The sequence below is a fragment of the Macrobrachium rosenbergii genome, chromosome 56 (genome assembly GCF_040412425.1).
Source record: "Macrobrachium rosenbergii isolate ZJJX-2024 chromosome 56, ASM4041242v1, whole genome shotgun sequence".
Taxonomy (NCBI): Eukaryota; Metazoa; Arthropoda; class Malacostraca; order Decapoda; family Palaemonidae; genus Macrobrachium; species Macrobrachium rosenbergii.
In genome coordinates, this window is record NC_089796.1 from 57,912,849 (window position 1) to 57,930,234 (window position 17,386).

Sequence of the window (17,386 nt, forward strand, 5' to 3'; positions counted from 1 at the left end):
TGACTTGTAGCTAGTTGGTATGTCAGACACTAGCTCTTCTAGTTTCTGGTATTGCAGCCTTTGCTGCGATACCCTGTTAACGAAAATAACTTATAACTCTCATACCCTGTGCACAAATTGCAGAGGGCAAGTTTGTACCATTGATTTGACATGAGTGATTTTAATGCAGGATTGGGACAAGCGTAAATGGAAGACCTTGACTTCTCATTTAAATAAATTAGAGATCACAACAAAAGGAAGGCAGCCACTAAAGCCGGCAAGAAATTAGCTAGTCAGGCGACTCCTAAATATAACAATGTAGATATTCCTGCTGACGATTCCTCTTTGTTGTTCCTGTTTCCCCTGTATCAGGCGTCATACATACCTGCCAGACCATCTACTCCTGCTCCTGACTTTCACACTTTGAACCCGATCACTTCGCCAGCATGGAAAATCAATTTGATCCGAGTGGCAAATATGGTGGTCATCATAGTGGCCCAAACTTAGGGGCATCGATGCTTGTCCTTATGGATAAGTTCGTAAGAAGAGTGTTAGTGAGGAGGTAGCTGTTTGTCCCACTGTTCTTAGGCAACGGTCATTGCCATACCCCTGAAAAAAGGGAGGAGACATACCGTTCAGGCCCAAGGGGAGGTGAGTGGGTCTGCCCAAAGGCAGTCGCCCTCAGACAAGCGTGTTGCATTCCAGGTTGCATCAAGAGACAGCTGCAGAAACTAGAAGCAGACGAATCAGCTCCATTCTAGTTAAAATAGATTCTTTGCTGTACAGAAGGCACCAATGGCATTTTCCTGAGTCACAGCCCTTGATCCAAGGATCTAGCTACTGACTACCCAGCAGCAAAGGTTGAGGGGGGCTTCTCAGTCCTCAGCCTTCTTGCAGTAAGTGGGACAGCCCTGAACGCTTCTCCCTTTTGGGACGCCAGGAACGAGTGTTTAGTCACCCTTCTTTGTCTAAGAAGATGTTTCTTTCTCACCCAAGCACCTGAATTTGGCTGAGTGCCATGTTCTTGATGAGCCGCTCCGTGACAATGAGTGCCCAGTAGTGTGTATTTTAAAGCACTGTATTATTACCTGAACGCCTGCCTTTTAAACGCCCCTGACACAGCTAAGCTCCCTGAATGCGCCCCAAAGTTCCTGACTCATCCGCTAACTACTAGAGCCCAACACGTCAACCTGCTTTACTCCGCCTAGTTGCCAGTGCCTTGGGGAAACCAGCCAGTATTTTGACGCCGGTTTAAGCCACAAGTGCCAGGCTTCATCCAGTTTTGGGACGATTGTCAGTGTGCCTCAAGTTTGGGTCCAGCTTTGGCCCAACTCTTCAACACAAGTTAGATAGCATTTTGCAGCTTCTTCATGGACTCACACTGCTAAGGCACCTCCATCAGATGCCCCAGTGTCTCCTGTTTTGTTAGAAGAAGAGGATTTTGATCAAGATTCTCCAGCGGCTCCTTATGCGCCCCTTCTGGAAGTTTACTTCAGAATTTCTGAGAGTTCTTCTCCTGCAACCCTTCCATCCCGGCTTTGTTTTTATGATGAGTAGTCAGCCTTCAGACACTTTTACAGACTCCCTAGCAGGTACTGTCCTCATCCAAGAAGGGGCCTAAGAAGTGGAAAACTGGCTTTCTGAGAAGAGGGAGCAGGGTAGGCTTGCTTTAGTGTCCCTTCTTTCTTATTTTTCTAGGTCTCCAAACTTATCTTATGCTACTGGAGAAGTTTCTTCCCCTGGAGTAGCTGCTTCCTCCCCAGGGGACTTTCTGTCTCGTTGACGCAGGCCGATCCGCCTTGCAGTTTTCAGGAAGGTGCATTCTTTGTCCCGCAAGAGATGGACCACCTTCTGAAGTCTTTAAGACTGTTGAAGCCCCTCATTAAGCTTTAATGGACTGGTGCTTTAGGCCTACCAAGAAAGTTCAGTGGATGAGTTTTAAGGCACACCGAGACTGCATTGGAACTGTTTGTAAGACTGGGGAGACTGCACATGAGGCTGCTACAGTTTTACCTGAAAGCCTAGCAGAGATAAAGGAGGACCTGCATTGGTGGAAGTCTGAAGAAAGATTGATGGAGGGGAAATCTCTTCTCCCAGTGAACCCCGGCCTAGACTTCTTGTCCGATGTGTTGGATCTGGGTTGGGGAGCGCTCCTCGGGAACCAAGAAATCTTGGGAAGGTGGTCCCTGAAGGAGAAACAGCTTCACATCAACCTGTGAGAGTTGAAAGCGGTTCACCTAGGTCTGAGTCATTTTACAACAGAAATTTGCAACAAGACGATCACAGTACATGCAGACAACACCACAGCCTTGGCTTACATAAAACATCAAGGGGAACGCATTCGTTTCCCTTTGTGAGATAGCAAGAGACTTGATGTGCTGGGCAGACCAGAACTGAACCCAATTAATTACAAGATTTATCCAAGGCAAATGCAATGTCCTGGCAGATGAACTGAGCTGCCAGAATCAAGTCCTTCCGACAGAATGTACTCTAGACAGTCGGGTTAGCTCCAACCTTTGGAGACTATGGGGACAACCGACCCTAGACTTATTTGCAACTTCTCGAAATCACCATTTACCTCTGTTCTGCTCCCCTGTTCCGGACTTCTCTCGTGCGGGCAACAGATGTGATGATTCAAGATTAGTTGAACCTGGACTTTTACGCCTTTCCACCCTCTGGAATGATAAAGGAACTTATCAAGAAATTCTGCTCTCACAGCAATGCAAAGATGACTCTGGTGGCCCCCTTTTGGCCACAGAAGGAATGGTTCCCAGACCTTCTGGATCTCCTCGTAGACTTTCCAAGGCTCCTCCCTGCTACAGTAAACCCCCCCGTATTCGCAATCTCATGATTCACTGGACTCACATATTCACGGATTTCTCTGTGGAATGTATCTGCCCATTATTCATGGAAAATTCACCAATTCGAGGTATTTTTCAATGAGAAATATTCAGTAATTATAGGTACTGTATTTTCATCTAATTTTTGTGACTAAATGCACTTTTTGTGATAAAAACTATTAAAATACTCAGGTAATGCCCGAGTTAAGATAATCCACCTTACGATAATTCGATTTTGCAATGGGGTAAGCAGTTGATATTGATAGACAATATTTATACTGTAAAATATTTTTAAATTTTCTGCAGGCGCAAACAGCAGCATAATCAGGCAGTGAGAGAGACCAGATTACAATAGACAACTTTTCCTCCATCTCTTTATCCTACTTTCCAGTTAAAAAGTAAAAGAGAATGATAAAAGTATTGTTAGTAACGTTTATACTTTTGTGTAAATGCGACAGCCATAAAATGCAAACAACTGACCAAGAAACTGTTTGTTGCTATAAATCAATCAGATAACAACAGCCGCTTACCTTTGGTATTTCAATCCATTGTAATGTAATAAACAATTTACTTAGCTTATAGCACAAAATGACATTAACCTTAAAATGCTGAGCCTCTATTTATAAAAGTGTCTGCTGTATGCCAGCGACGTTCGTTAGTTAGCTGGCGGAAAAAGATTTTTAAAATATCACAGCACGCTTAGTTTTGTAGATGGTGAGCATTTTGGCTCCTTTTTTGTCATTGCCTGAAGTTTAGTATGCAACCATCAGAAATGGAAAAAATCATTATCACATATAAATATTGAAATATATGACCGCTAAAAAATTTCATATATAATTGTATACAAATCGCACTGTGAGCAAAACGGTTAGCCAATGAGTTATTTTTTTGTTGTATTGCACTACCAAATTGCGATGATTTTGGTATATAACAAATTGTAAAAAGATCAGCAACACAGAGAAAATATGATCACAAATGATGCATGAATTCGTAACGCGCGGACGAAAAAAAAGTTTTGTACAGCGCAACTTACTCCGCCAGATATGTTACTTAGCTATCGCCTCGACGCCCCGGAATTTCAAAATCTGCGCACACGCGCAGGTAGGTCAGCATCTACCTTCCGTCATGGGTATGGAATAGAACCATTCCCGCTTAATCAGATTTTCTGTCGCTGGTTCCGCAACATCTGTTGTTGGTCCCTCCTGCTTTGGATTTCCTCTTTCGCCGCTGAGGATCTTTTTGAACGGATGGCTACATCTAGAGGAGTGGATCTCTGTATCTAGACGACTGGGCTGATCTTATGTCAATCAAGGATCTTTGTCTGGAGTATTTGTCTCATCACACTAAATTGGACCCAGTCCCAGGACTGTTAGTAAACCTCCGAGAAGTCCCAGGTGATCTCAAGAGCAGAGCATTGCTACCTGGGGATCTAGATGATTCCTCGGGATTTCAAGCATTTCCATCCCAGAAAGAAGAGATCACTGTCCCAGAGAAGTTGGGATTGCCTTCCTAGAGAAAGAACATTGTTCCACTTAGGGAATGGATGAGTCTGCTGGGGACCCTTCCTCTCTGAACAGTTCTGCTTCTTAGGAAGACTTCACCTCAAGACTCCCTTCACCTACCTGAAGGAGAAATGATTGAAGTCTCAGATTTAGGATTTGCCAGCCATTCCAGATATTTGACAGGGTAAAGGAGGATCTCCAGCATGTTGGACCCCAGAAATTAAAAACCGAGGATTGCCCCTTCAGCTGCCGCAGCCCTCACCTAGTGTTGTTTTCAGATGCCTCAGAGTCGGGATGGAGCAACACTGGGCTCGAGAAGTGCCGGCACCTGGAAGGGAACAGTGACCTGGCACATCAATAGAAGGAACTGTCCGTGAGTGCATCTAGCCTCATCCGCTTGGAGCCACTGGTCACAGGATCAGTAATACAGGTAAACTCGACAACACTGCAGCCAGGAGGGTTTTTTGCCCTTTGAAGGCGGCAGATGACGTCATTCCTTCTTGTTCCTTTTCTCCTTCCCCATGCCACGTTTGTCTGCTGTTTCCTTGATGTTTCTGAAGTTGTATGCTGTTTCCTTGATGTTTCTGAAGAGGGTTCAGGAGATCCTTTTGTTGCTTCTCTCCCTGCTCCTGTGGACAAGTAAGGACACCCCTCCCTCCTAGGATGGGGAACAAGATTCGGTTTGTGATTTAATTCCAGGTTCAGACATAGACGGCGCTACTCTTTGTGAGCGTTGGTCTACCTTAGGCCCTCCTGGAGAACCACGGTTGGGGAGACTACTTTCTCATCTAATGGCATCCCACCTTGCCACCTCTGCTTCTAGGAATGTTTCATCTGCTGTGTCGATTTCTTCACGAATGACTTCCGCAGCTATCTCTGTGACAACTCCCTGTGTATCGGCCATTGCTTCTGGCCGTATGTCTATGTCAGTGTTTCCCATCTTCATGCAACCGGTCCTTTGTTATCTACTGCTTCTATTCTTCAGGCCTTACTGGAGAGGGTTTCAGTCCTCAAAGGGATTGAATCCCATTTCAGAGTACCTGTAAAGGAATTAGATCTCCATCTCCAGATTCCCATAACTCGGCCGCTTCCTCGACTGTGTAGTCCTTTAAAACAAAGTGGAGGAAGAGGGACTTTGTACTATTTCCTCATAAGAAGATTCACAGTCTATGTTTGGTTTCCCGTTCTTCTCCCATTTCGGTTTGGGGGGTGTTAGTTTATGTCATCGCAGATGTATTCCATCCAAGGTGGCTATGGGCCCACATTCCATGGCTGTTTCTAAGAAGAAACCTCATGACTGCTTGATCACGGCTGTATCTGCAGAGGCAGCAGATCAGGCTCTGCCTGAGGTGATAGTTATTCCTTCTCCCAGCCATACAGAAGTGGCTGTTTGACCACCGACTGTAAGAAGAAAAGATAATAAGGCTCCTGTCACGAAATCAAACCTTGTACGGCCGTGGCCTCCTCCTCAGTCTCATTTTCTTGACCACGACATTTCATGCCCGTACGGCCATTCATCCATGTCATGCTTCACCTGAAACAGTAAACTCATTGCACTGTCCTAGAGGACATGACTCCTCTCCACAGAATTCATCTCATATATGGCCACCACAGCACCCTCATATAGCAGAGGTCGTTCTCCTCATCGCTCTTAGTAGGGAGCGTCCTCCTCGACGTTACTTTCCTGATCATCCACATAAACTTCATTGACATGCTTCTCCTCGGGATTATTTTACTTCTTAGCCTCCATCTCCAATTTCCTCTACTTCTTGGGGATTCAAAGGACTTAAGGAAAGCTCTTCTTTTCATCCTAAGAATGAGTTTGATTATTCAGATTCTCATATTTCTGCACCGTCTCTGAGGTTTTAGGTCCCGAACGTGCATGTGCTCCGGTTGTTCAGAGAGATGAAGTACAAGTTGGAGGTTTGCTGGATAGAGCTGATAGAAGTTCTGGAGGTTTTGAATTAGAGGATCCTCATACTTTTGATCTTGAATCTTGATGCGAACGAGCTAGCCAAGACATACAGTGAAGTTGTGGAGATGATTAGGAAGTGCAGTGATTTAGAAGAAACTGCTACTTCAGACCGGTCTTCAGGCCTTGAGGAGTACTTAGGCCCCAAGAAAGAAGCAGAGACCTCAGTAGGGTTACCCTTGGCCAATCGTTCTGATTTTACCTTAGAATAGGTAGATGCTCTTGTCTGTGGAAAGGACAATTTGCTACATTCTGGACGATCTGTCAAGTTGCTGCCACCTCCTCTTCGTAGGCACAGGCGTTTTAATGCCACTCCAAGAGCTGCCCTGCAGCCCAGACAAGTGGATTCAAACTTTATTAGGCTGGGACTGAGTCTTTCCTTAGGTCAATTTAAGGGGAACAGCACTTCTTTTACTTTTCCAGGAGGCATTCATTGAGGGTTTGGCTTCTATAGCCTTACAAGCTATGTCTTGGCTAGCTTGTCTTGGCTAGACTTGTGGTCTCACGGCATTAGCAAGATTTCAAGCATGAGTATTCTCGGAAGGATTCTAAGGGGGTGCTCATCTCTTTCACCTCATACAAAGTCTGAGTAGATCATTTTTCTGATCCACTTAACGGCAAATATGTGGGCCAACTGGTTGATGAAGAGGAGGGACTCCACTCTTTCTAGGGTGTCTAGATACATCAGCCATGAGTCAATGCTAGCATTAAGGAATGGGACATTATTAGAATCATCTTCCCTAAGGACCTGGTTCAGGCTGCAGTTGATAGGAGAAGAGCTGACAACAATGACCGTCTGGTTCTGCAAGCAGCCTCTAAATCATTGGGCCTACTCCTCCCAACATAGCTAGAGTGAGACACCCAGCTTTGCAGAGGAAACCTCAGACTTTGACAGTTCCTCGTAGGTAGCAACAATTGTCTCCTAAGAAGACCTCTCAACAACGTCCCTTTCAGCTGTGACCCCTTAGAGGCACAGCTAGAGGAGGGAAATCCACTGCCTTTGGTGGCTGGGTGCCTGGCATGCCGTTTAGCAACTTGGCAGTAGCTAGGAGCGGAAGATTGGGTAGTAGATGTTCTTTGGGTAGAGTATATACTTCCTTTCAACTTTCATCCTCCTTTCCCAGACCATCCTCTCCAGAAGACATACCTTCCAAGCTTGCCAAAGGATCTAGCTCTCCAGAACAAAGTGAAGGAGATAATGGAGAAGGGAGCTTTGGAAGTAGTGAAGGATCTTTCCATGGGTTTCTACAGTCAAGTTTTCCTGGTGAAGGTATCAGGCACCTGGAGACCAGTTATAGACCAGTCAACTTTGAATTTGTTCATTAGGAAGACTCGTTTCAAAATGGAAACTCCCCATACTGTTCTAGCTGCCATCAGACAGAACGACTTTGTTTTGACAATAGACCTGAAGGATGCCTACTTCCAGATCCCAATTCACCAGTCATCTTGAAAGTTCCTTAATTTCGTTCTGGGAGAGACAGTTTATCAGTTCAGGGTTCAATGCTTCGGGCTCTCGATTGCCCCTCAGGTGTTCACAAGGGTGTTCAATCTGGTTTTGACTTGGGCTCATTCTCAAGGGATTCACATTCTCAAATGACTGGCTGGTACTAGCAAGTTCTCGAGCGAAGTTGATCCAGGACAGAGACTGTCATCATCGGTTTTGTCTCACCCTGAAGTTGTGATAAATATGGAAAAGTCGAATCTTGTTCCTAGCCAAAGGACTCTTTACTGGGTATGTTGATAGACACAGTCGTGGAAAGGGTCTTTCATTCAGATCCAAGAATAGAGAAGTTCAAGACGGTCATGAGATCATTCTTATTGAAAGAGAGGCAGCCTGCACATCAGTGGTAAGTCATTCTAGGTCACCTGTCATCTTTGGAGAAGCTCGTTCCACACGGCTGACTTCACCTCTGCTCTTTACAGTGGAGATTGAAAGAGTTTTGGTCCCTTGTGAGGGATTCTCCATTCTTCCGTGCCCCGTTATCACAGGAGGTGAGACGGGACTTGGCATGGTGGCTGGACGACGGGAACCTGACGATAGGGATGCCCCTTCATGCTCCTCTCCCAGAGATCCTTCTCTTCTCGGACGCCTCAACCAAGGGTTGGGGGGCTCATATGGAGGATCTTTTGACTTCAGGAGTTAGGAGCCTGGAGGAAAAAACATCTTCACATTAACATCCTGGCACTGAAAGTGGCCTTTTTAGCCCTTCAGGAGTTTCAGGATCAGGTAGCAGGTCATTTTGTGGTTGTGATGTCTAACAACAGCACGGAAGTGGCTTACATAAACAAAGCAGAGGGACTAGTCTCTCACCATCTTCACGAATTGACAGTCCAGTTACATCAAGGGGCCAAAACCACTCGGTGGTTCTGTCAGCCAGGTATATTCCAGGCAAAAGGAATGTAGTTGCAGACAGATTGAGCTGTCAGAGTCAAGTCATGGGAATGGAGTAGTCGTTGCACCAAGAATTGATGGAAAGACTGTTTCTCCTTTGAGGGACACTGATGGTGGATCTGTTCACTACCTGTTTCAACAGGAAACTGGAAGTATTCTTCTCAGTAGTTCCAGACCCTTGGGTAGTGGCAGAAGATGCCCTTCATCATCCGTGGGACAACCTGGATGTTTACGCGTTTCCACACTTTTGCCTGATTTGTTAGGTGATAAGAGAGTAATGACTTCCCGGAACCTCAGGATGACTTTGGTAGCTCTCATGGCCATATGCCGAGTGGTACCCCAACCTTTTAGCTCTGCTGACAGAAACTCCGAGAGAGATTCCTCCTTGGCACAGTCTACTTTGCCAGCCTTTACTTTGAAAGTTACCATCAGTCCGTCAAGTCCCTATCTCTTCACGGTTGGAGACTATCCAGTATCTCCTGCGAGTGAGAAGCTTTTCTCGCAGGGCAGCATCAGAAGTGTCTGGATATCTTAGGAAATCATCAACAGCCATGTACCAGGGGAAGCAAGTCTGCTGGATTGTGTCGCAAATGGGTTTTCTCTCTTCGTCGGAAATTCTATCAGTAAGTGAGTTGACTTCCTCATTTATGACATGAGAAAGCCCTTTGTGTCCGCAAAGGCCAGAGCTGCTTTAGGACTGGTTCTTCATCTGAAAGGAGGGATCTTTTCATCCTGGTGGGAGATTCTATGCTCTTACAAAGTTTTGACAATCTGTTCTCTAGGAAACTTTAAGTTCCTAACTAGGATTTGACACTGGTTCTTAGCAGCCTTACTCACGCCTCGTATGAGCCTTTACAAGGTTCTTCAGATAGGGCTTTAACCCTCAAGACGGCATTTTTACTGGCTTTAGCATCCACCAAGAGATTGGGGGAGCTTCATGGCCTCTCTTTTGAGGTGAAACACTCAAGGGCCTGGAGTTTAGTGTCTTTCAAATTTGTCCCAGAATTCATGGCTAAGACTCAGAATCCATTGGTTCTCAATGATAGATTCGAGTCCTTTACGATTCCGTTCCTTTGCAGATTTTGTTGGCAATGATCCTAGTGAAATGCTCTTATGTCCAGTCCAGGCACTACATTACTGTCTAAAAAGAATTCGGTACCTCAGACCTGGGTGTCGAAGGCTTTTTGTTAGTATTGGCCAGTACAAGAAGGAAGTGTCCAAGAATACCATCTCCTTCTGGCTGCGGGAGGTTACTGGAAATGCATATGCTGCTTCTTCTAATGTAGTTGACAGCCCATTACGACCTAGGGCTCATGATGTCGGGTCTCTGTATGGGCTTTTTGTTTAGTACACAATTGGTGCAGTATTATGGGAGCAGATCTGGAGGTTATTAAATGAAACCCTGGCTTTCCTTAACCTAATTCATTACCTTAATATTACAGTGGTCTGAGACCTTCAAACAGAACCTTACCCTAATTTATTATCCTTAATACTACTGCCACCATGAAAACTTTTCCTAACTTCAATCTTAATCTACAATCCTCCCACAGCAATCAAAAGAACCTTAATCTAATTCATAAATCTTAGTCTACAGAACAGAAACTTACCTAATCTTATCACTATGGTTCATCAAACCTTATCCTGTATTCAATCTTAAGACTATAGAAAAAAAATCAGCAAAATTACTCCAACTGCATACATAATCAGCTAAACAGTGTGAATATAGAGAACACATTAAACTGGAAGTGTGGTGCAAAAATAATGACACACACTTCTACAAAATTTGTCCTTTTCCATAAAGTCACTCTTCATTTCATTACTCTAACAAAAACACATTGGGCTCAATACCACAAAAAACTCAACAGTTCATTTAAACACTGCAAAATTACATAAATGCAATAGCTTCATGAAAAGGAGTACACGACTACTGCAAATAGAGCCCAAATTACAGCACAGTAGAGTGTTCATGATCAAATCAACAGCAATTAATTTGGAAACAAAGTAGCTTATATGTCTAACTTTCCTCTGTATTGGGAAGTTCTCTTACACTGTAAGCACTGATTATTATGCCTACTGGCCTCAGCTTCCCTAATCCTCAGTAGCTAAAAAAACACTTGATCAAATTTCTGCACCTACTGCTCCCATCAGATGCTATAAGCCACAAGGTAGGCTAACAACAACTCCAACACAGACATTTCACCACATATCCTGTCTGTAGATAACTACTCCCAGATAGCTTCTTCTAAGGAAGTATCTTAACTTCTCAAGCCGCTTACACATTGGGTTGAAGGGGAGCAAGGCACTTTATCTTGACACTAGCAAAACTGTAAGTAAAAAGAAAAGATAACAATAACAATCAATTACACACTAAACAAATCGTGACAAAAATAAATATAATAAAAAACAAAAAATTCAGTCACACAAATCCATTTTTCACACTACCACCACATCTTGGCCCTTCCATCGCTTTTAGGAAGAATGTATCGGTTCAAAGAGCTTTGAGGGCTGGTACGTGGAATCATCTGATCACCTTTACCTCTTTTTACATGAAGTACGTCAGCTATAGGTCCTTGGACACTTTTTACTTGGGTTCGGTGGTGGCTGCCCAACAGGTTGTCTAACTTGCCAGTGCTCCTTGTGGGCATATTGTAGCTAGTCTGGATGTTGGTGCGAAAGAGATTGTAATTGCAATGAATGGTCTTATTCCTTTCTCCTTTTCCTTCTCCACCCCCAGTTGGCAACAAAGAGAATAATCTTCAGCAATGGATCTGTCTAGATACAGGTGAGGAAGACATTATTCTTTTTCTTTACTTTTCATACAAGGAATTAATCTCAGAAGTAGAAATAATGCCATTCTTCTCTCTGTAAACAGTGTATTCTCTTTGTAGATCAAGGTAGTTAACCAGTTGTAGGTTTCACAACAGATACAAATCTTCCCATTCTTTTTGGCACATTGTGGAATCTTATTCCCATTGTGGCAAAAGCCTGGATGTCTGGCTACTAGGAAAACTTTTTCTCCTCTTAGTCAGAGGCTTTCAACTCCTTCCTATTCTCCAGCAGTGGTCAGGAAGTAAGCCCAGGTGAGCCGGACCAACAATTGGTGATTACTCACTTTTCCTCCCACCAATAAGTAAGTCTTCCAATGTAAAGGCCAAAAGTTTGTATTCATAAGGGAACAAATCACAAATTTTTAATCAATTTGTATTTTTCCTAACATACAAACCTGAAGCCTTTACATTACTGGCCCACCTCAGCCACCCCTCATTCAGTTTTTCCTGGGCTGGAAGATCATTGGCTGCGTCACGAGATTCTTGAGGGTAAGCGAGATGAGACTCCTCCCATTCATGGCCCCATTGGATGGCACTATGTATTACTCTGCTGTACCTTGATCATATTATGCAGAATTTTTTCATAACTGGTATTCCAGCTGCGCAGGAGAATGTCCCAATGTAAAGGCCTCAGGTTTGTATGTTAGGAAAAATACAAATTGATTAAAATTTGTAATTTTTAATATAAAAGTTGGTAATTTTTTTCATATTTTAGAGTGATGAAGATCTCGTTAGTACATGACCTGGCTGAAAGTATAGTTGGTGATATAACTCCTACCTGTGGTGTGTCATCAGAAGAAAAACACAAAAGAGAAGTGGCTGCGATGGAGCATTTTACTAAGCTTGTTGGAGAAAAAGCTGGGAATGAAATGTTTAATCTCTTTCTGGTAAGCATCATCTTAAAATCTTTTGTACCTGCAGTAGTATCTACTGTGATGCATCATCGTGATTTGGTTTATGTTAGTTCTTTTTGTGGTATATTGTTTAGATTAATGACATATTGTCTTCACATAAACAAAAACTAGTTCAATAAATATATAGCTCTTGGGATTTAACTATATATTTGGTATAATACATATATATATATATATATATATATATATATATATATATATATATATATATATATATATATATATAAATATATATATATATATATTTACATAATATACAAATATACATATATATATATATATATATATATATATATATATATATATATATATATATATATATATATTATATATATATATATATATATATATATATAAAAATATACACAGGATTAGAAGGCAAATGAAAAGACACCTATGCAAAAGAGGTACTAGAATACTCAATATCATCCAGAATTATTACCATTAGAAGATTATACTTCAGATACAGTAAAGCGTGATTAAGAAGAAATGCAAAATAACTGAGGGAAAGCACCTTAATAATAAATTAAGAGAAATAAAAGAAACTGTAGACCCGTGGCCATCATCCTATCAGAATTGCCAAAGAGGGTTTCAGTAATGCTGATACGCAAGAAACTGGTCACACTAAACTGACATGGCTACCTGATGAGTAACCTCTGCGCTCCTATACCTATGTGCAAAATATAATATACAATACAGCAAAGTATATTTTAAAGGTATGTCCAAAATATAGAATCCAAAGAGAGACATTTTATTTGTAAAGATATTCCTCAGCATATACTGTCAGAAAATGATAAGTTTCTACTTTCTTTAATATTTTAAATTTCCTTAAATTTAATCTTCATAATAAGAGGACACAAATATAAGATCTATGCAGAATAATTTATAATATATTCCTAATTAACTTAATCAGTTCTTAGATTAACACAGTATGTCGCTAGGTTTAAATAAATTAAATTAATTTTAAATAACCCAACTAATCTCATCGGGCCAGCCTAGAGAGTTAATATTAACACCCTCATCAAGACGAGAACTTGAAAACACATTATAAGATATATATAAATGGAGTCCCAGTCTTCCATATATATATCAGTTATATATCACAGAACAACATGGCGATGTGTATCCCATATCTATATATATCAAGACCCAGCGTCATACTGAACTCAACGTGTTGTGGTTCAGAACCCCTGGCGAAGAGCAGACTGTGACATAAGTTTGGATGGTCTCTAAAATGCTAAGACAGATTTAGCCATTTGTAAATTTCAGTTTTAAACCCTAATCATGCACTCCTCTTATTAAGTTAACTTTGAATGAAATTAAGTCAATTTCATTTAAAAAGTATTTCAATACATTTACCCTTCAAAAGATAAATAAATAATAGACATAAAAATAATAATAACAGAATCTACTCTCTTCTCTCCCCCATATAAGTTTATTTTTAGAATGTCTAAAAAATTGTGAATTTTTAATGATGAGAGGTGATGATAAATTTCTGAAATGCTTTTCATGAACAAACAGTCATTCTTGAAATAAAAAAACACAACTCTTGTATTTTCTCTGTTTTAAGATATTTGGAACACTAAGGATTTGTCATCAAAGTGATGATACAGGTCAAATTAAATCAAACAAACTATCTAGTTTTCAGGTAAGTTTTTGAGGATTAATAAGTTAGAAAATGTCAGTGGAACTACTGTTTTCTATGATTAAAGCTTCTGGGGTGTGATTATCAGATGACAAGAATGTCCTTACTGCAGAGGTTGCAAATGGAGCATATTTATCATAATTTTGTCCCTTGAGAACGGGTGACAATTCCCAGAGAACATTGCATTAGGTGATAATATCAGTTATATTATTTATGAATTATTATGGAGGGTTTGTGTATAACTTATGAATCTGATGTTATTCTCTACATTGAGCTTCAAAGATAAATTCAGTATTAAACTAACTTGAAATTAACACTTTTCCCAATTTCATTTTATTTTCCAATAAATTACCCTAAAATATATATGAAGTAAATTTTTACTCATAGCTCCCCCCCAAAAATTGCACTTTTAGAAGTTTTCTGCTTCAAGTCTGTATTTAATCAAATATACATTTATTCTGTCTTTATTTTGGTTTTGAAATGCTCATGTCTTAGTTTAGTTCAAGTTACAGTTTTCACTATCCATGATTAATCAGTTTCAATTCAAAGTTATTTAACCTGGTTTATGTTAATTACACAAAAACATTGTGTTTAATGTTATTTGTTGTTTAAACTTTACTAGTGACAAGGTTGTTGGTCTAAGAAAATTTTTGACTTAGTACAGATACAATAACACACACACACACACACACACACACACACACACTCACACACACACACACACACACACCATGACACACACACAATTACAAGAAACTACCCTTGATAATTCCCAGACAATTAACAATACAGTACTGTATGATTTGATACCTCCTGACTTCCAAAATTTCTCTTATGAAATTTGTTAAAATAATAAATGAATTTTGTATAAGTTTTAAATAATAATTTTATCATTTCAAACCACTCCAGGGTGTGTGTTCCTGTTCTGCCATCTTAATGTTATTAATTTTAAGATTTCCATCATTTCCTGTATTGGGTAAAAAGTTTATTTATCATACAAATAAACATCCTGTATACATGTACCATAAAATTCATCTCACTAAAAGTGAGACTTTTGTCACTTTGAAGCTCTGTGAACTAATTTTAATATTTTACTGTTATTTAATTTTTATGTATTATGTTTCCCATTTATAAATTGACAGTGTAAAATTACAGGAAACACTTTTCTGGGTTTGTCAGTGTGCATCAGTTAGATGTGTCTGTGAAAAGGCTATTCAAAACCATTATTTTTAGGTTCAGTGAAAGATCTTAGATAGTCTGTGAATTGCTGTAGAGTTTATGTTCATATCCCATTGTAATTAGTGTGTGTATGTTTTGGGGATATATATAAATATAAATATATGTATAAATAGTAGAATATACATTAAGCCATAAATATAGTTACAGTAATAATATAAGTTTATAAATATTGGATATAATTAGACATAAACTTAGATACAAATATAATAATATATATATATATATGCTTTTGAATATATATATATATATATATGCATCTATATTCTTTGCCATATATGTATATATATATATATATCATATATAACTGATTTTCATATATATACATGCATATATGACCTATATATATATATACTATAGTTGTATTCTTGTATACCAGACCTACAGATGTATATATATATATATATATATATATATATATATATAAATAGGAGAGCAATTATTTATAAATATATAATACATATATATAATATCAGAGGGAGGTCTGTCCATATAAACAATATGACAGGCTGCTATATATATTTTATATATAACATATATATTCTACATTATATAATAGTACCGTTGGCCATGAAGAGCTATATATATATATAATATATATCATAGTATCTATATATATATAATATATATATACAGTCTGTAATGGGTATATGTATATAAATATCTCCCCACTATATATATATTCCTTCTGTATAATATTTTTCATATATCTTTTGAATATCTATATATATATATAATATGTGCATATAATAAATACTCTAAACCTAAAATAACATTCTCTGTATACTAATACATATATATATATATACCCATAATATATTTATAATATACATATACTATCATAATATGTATTGTATAATATAGTGTATATATGTATATATATATATATATATATATATATATATATATATACATATTAGGATATAGAGGGATACATATATATATACCCTGAGGAGACAAGACAGAATCTTGTATGTATGTATGTGTGCCCTATCACATACACAATTGTTCTGTAGCATCTCTGTAAATTTAGACTGCAAAACCCACTTCAAACTGGATGGTATCTAACAGAGTTTTTATTCAGAAAAAGTTACAAATTTTCTTGGACAAGAGCAATCCACAGATGAGATGTGAAGACTGTTTGTCCAGAAAGAAGGAAATCTTCTGAAAATCTCAGTAGCAGGAAACTCTAATCCAGATGTCCTCGCAGTTCAAAAGACTGATAGGAGATGCACCTGCACTCCTATGTATATCTCCTATATACCAATTTTATATATATATATATATAATATATAATATTTATATATATATATGAAGGAAAAGTGACCGGTTATATATATATATATATATATATATTATATATAATATATATATCAATGGTCGTTTCCATATTATATACTAAGATATATATTATAAATAATGATTTGTATTCTATATATAAATAATAATATTTATATATATTATATAATATATACATAATTGGTAGCATTCCTCATATTCTTATCAGCAATGTTTCTTAAAATCTTTATATATATTTATCAGACGATAATATATATATATATATATATAATATTATATATATATAAAATATATACATATTGTTGTACTGTAATAAATAGTAATATATATTTATATCATAATTTATTTTTCAATTGAATAACTGTTTAATACCCTATGTATAATAAATATATACTGCTGCTGCTCTCCAACCATATATATATTGTATAAAGTGATATATGTTCAAAGCTCCTATCTTTCTATGTATATATCTGTTCTATTTCATATATGTATATATGACAAATTTTTATAAAATTTATATACATATATAATATACAAACCTGTGGTGAAGTGTAAGTGTACTTTCTTTAAAAAAACCTGATACTGTGCTGTTAACCGGAACTAAGGCACCATTTTATATATGGGGAAATGGACAGTCTAAACCACCATTTATATTGTGACCCTTCACTTCTGTTCTTTAAATCCAGAGTGAGTATTAGAGTGGGCCATATTTGATTACCAAACTTTGTATTTATTCAGAAATTATAATGACCTTAAAAAGCTGATATTTTGTTTGTTCA

General features: G+C 38.8%; 1 protein-coding gene across 2 annotated transcripts in view; it reads left to right on the forward strand.

Moving 5' to 3' along the window:
* Nucleotides 1–17,386, forward strand: part of LOC136836422 (5'-deoxynucleotidase HDDC2) — a 64,646-nt gene that overhangs the window by 13,303 nt on the left and 33,957 nt on the right. For both annotated transcript variants that reach the window (XM_067100644.1, XM_067100643.1), the window contains exon 2: nt 12,229–12,400. In XM_067100644.1, the coding sequence (XP_066956745.1) occupies nt 12,233–12,400 (168 nt within the window). In that variant the 5' untranslated portion in view covers nt 12,229–12,232. The remainder of the gene's footprint in view (nt 1–12,228; nt 12,401–17,386) is intronic.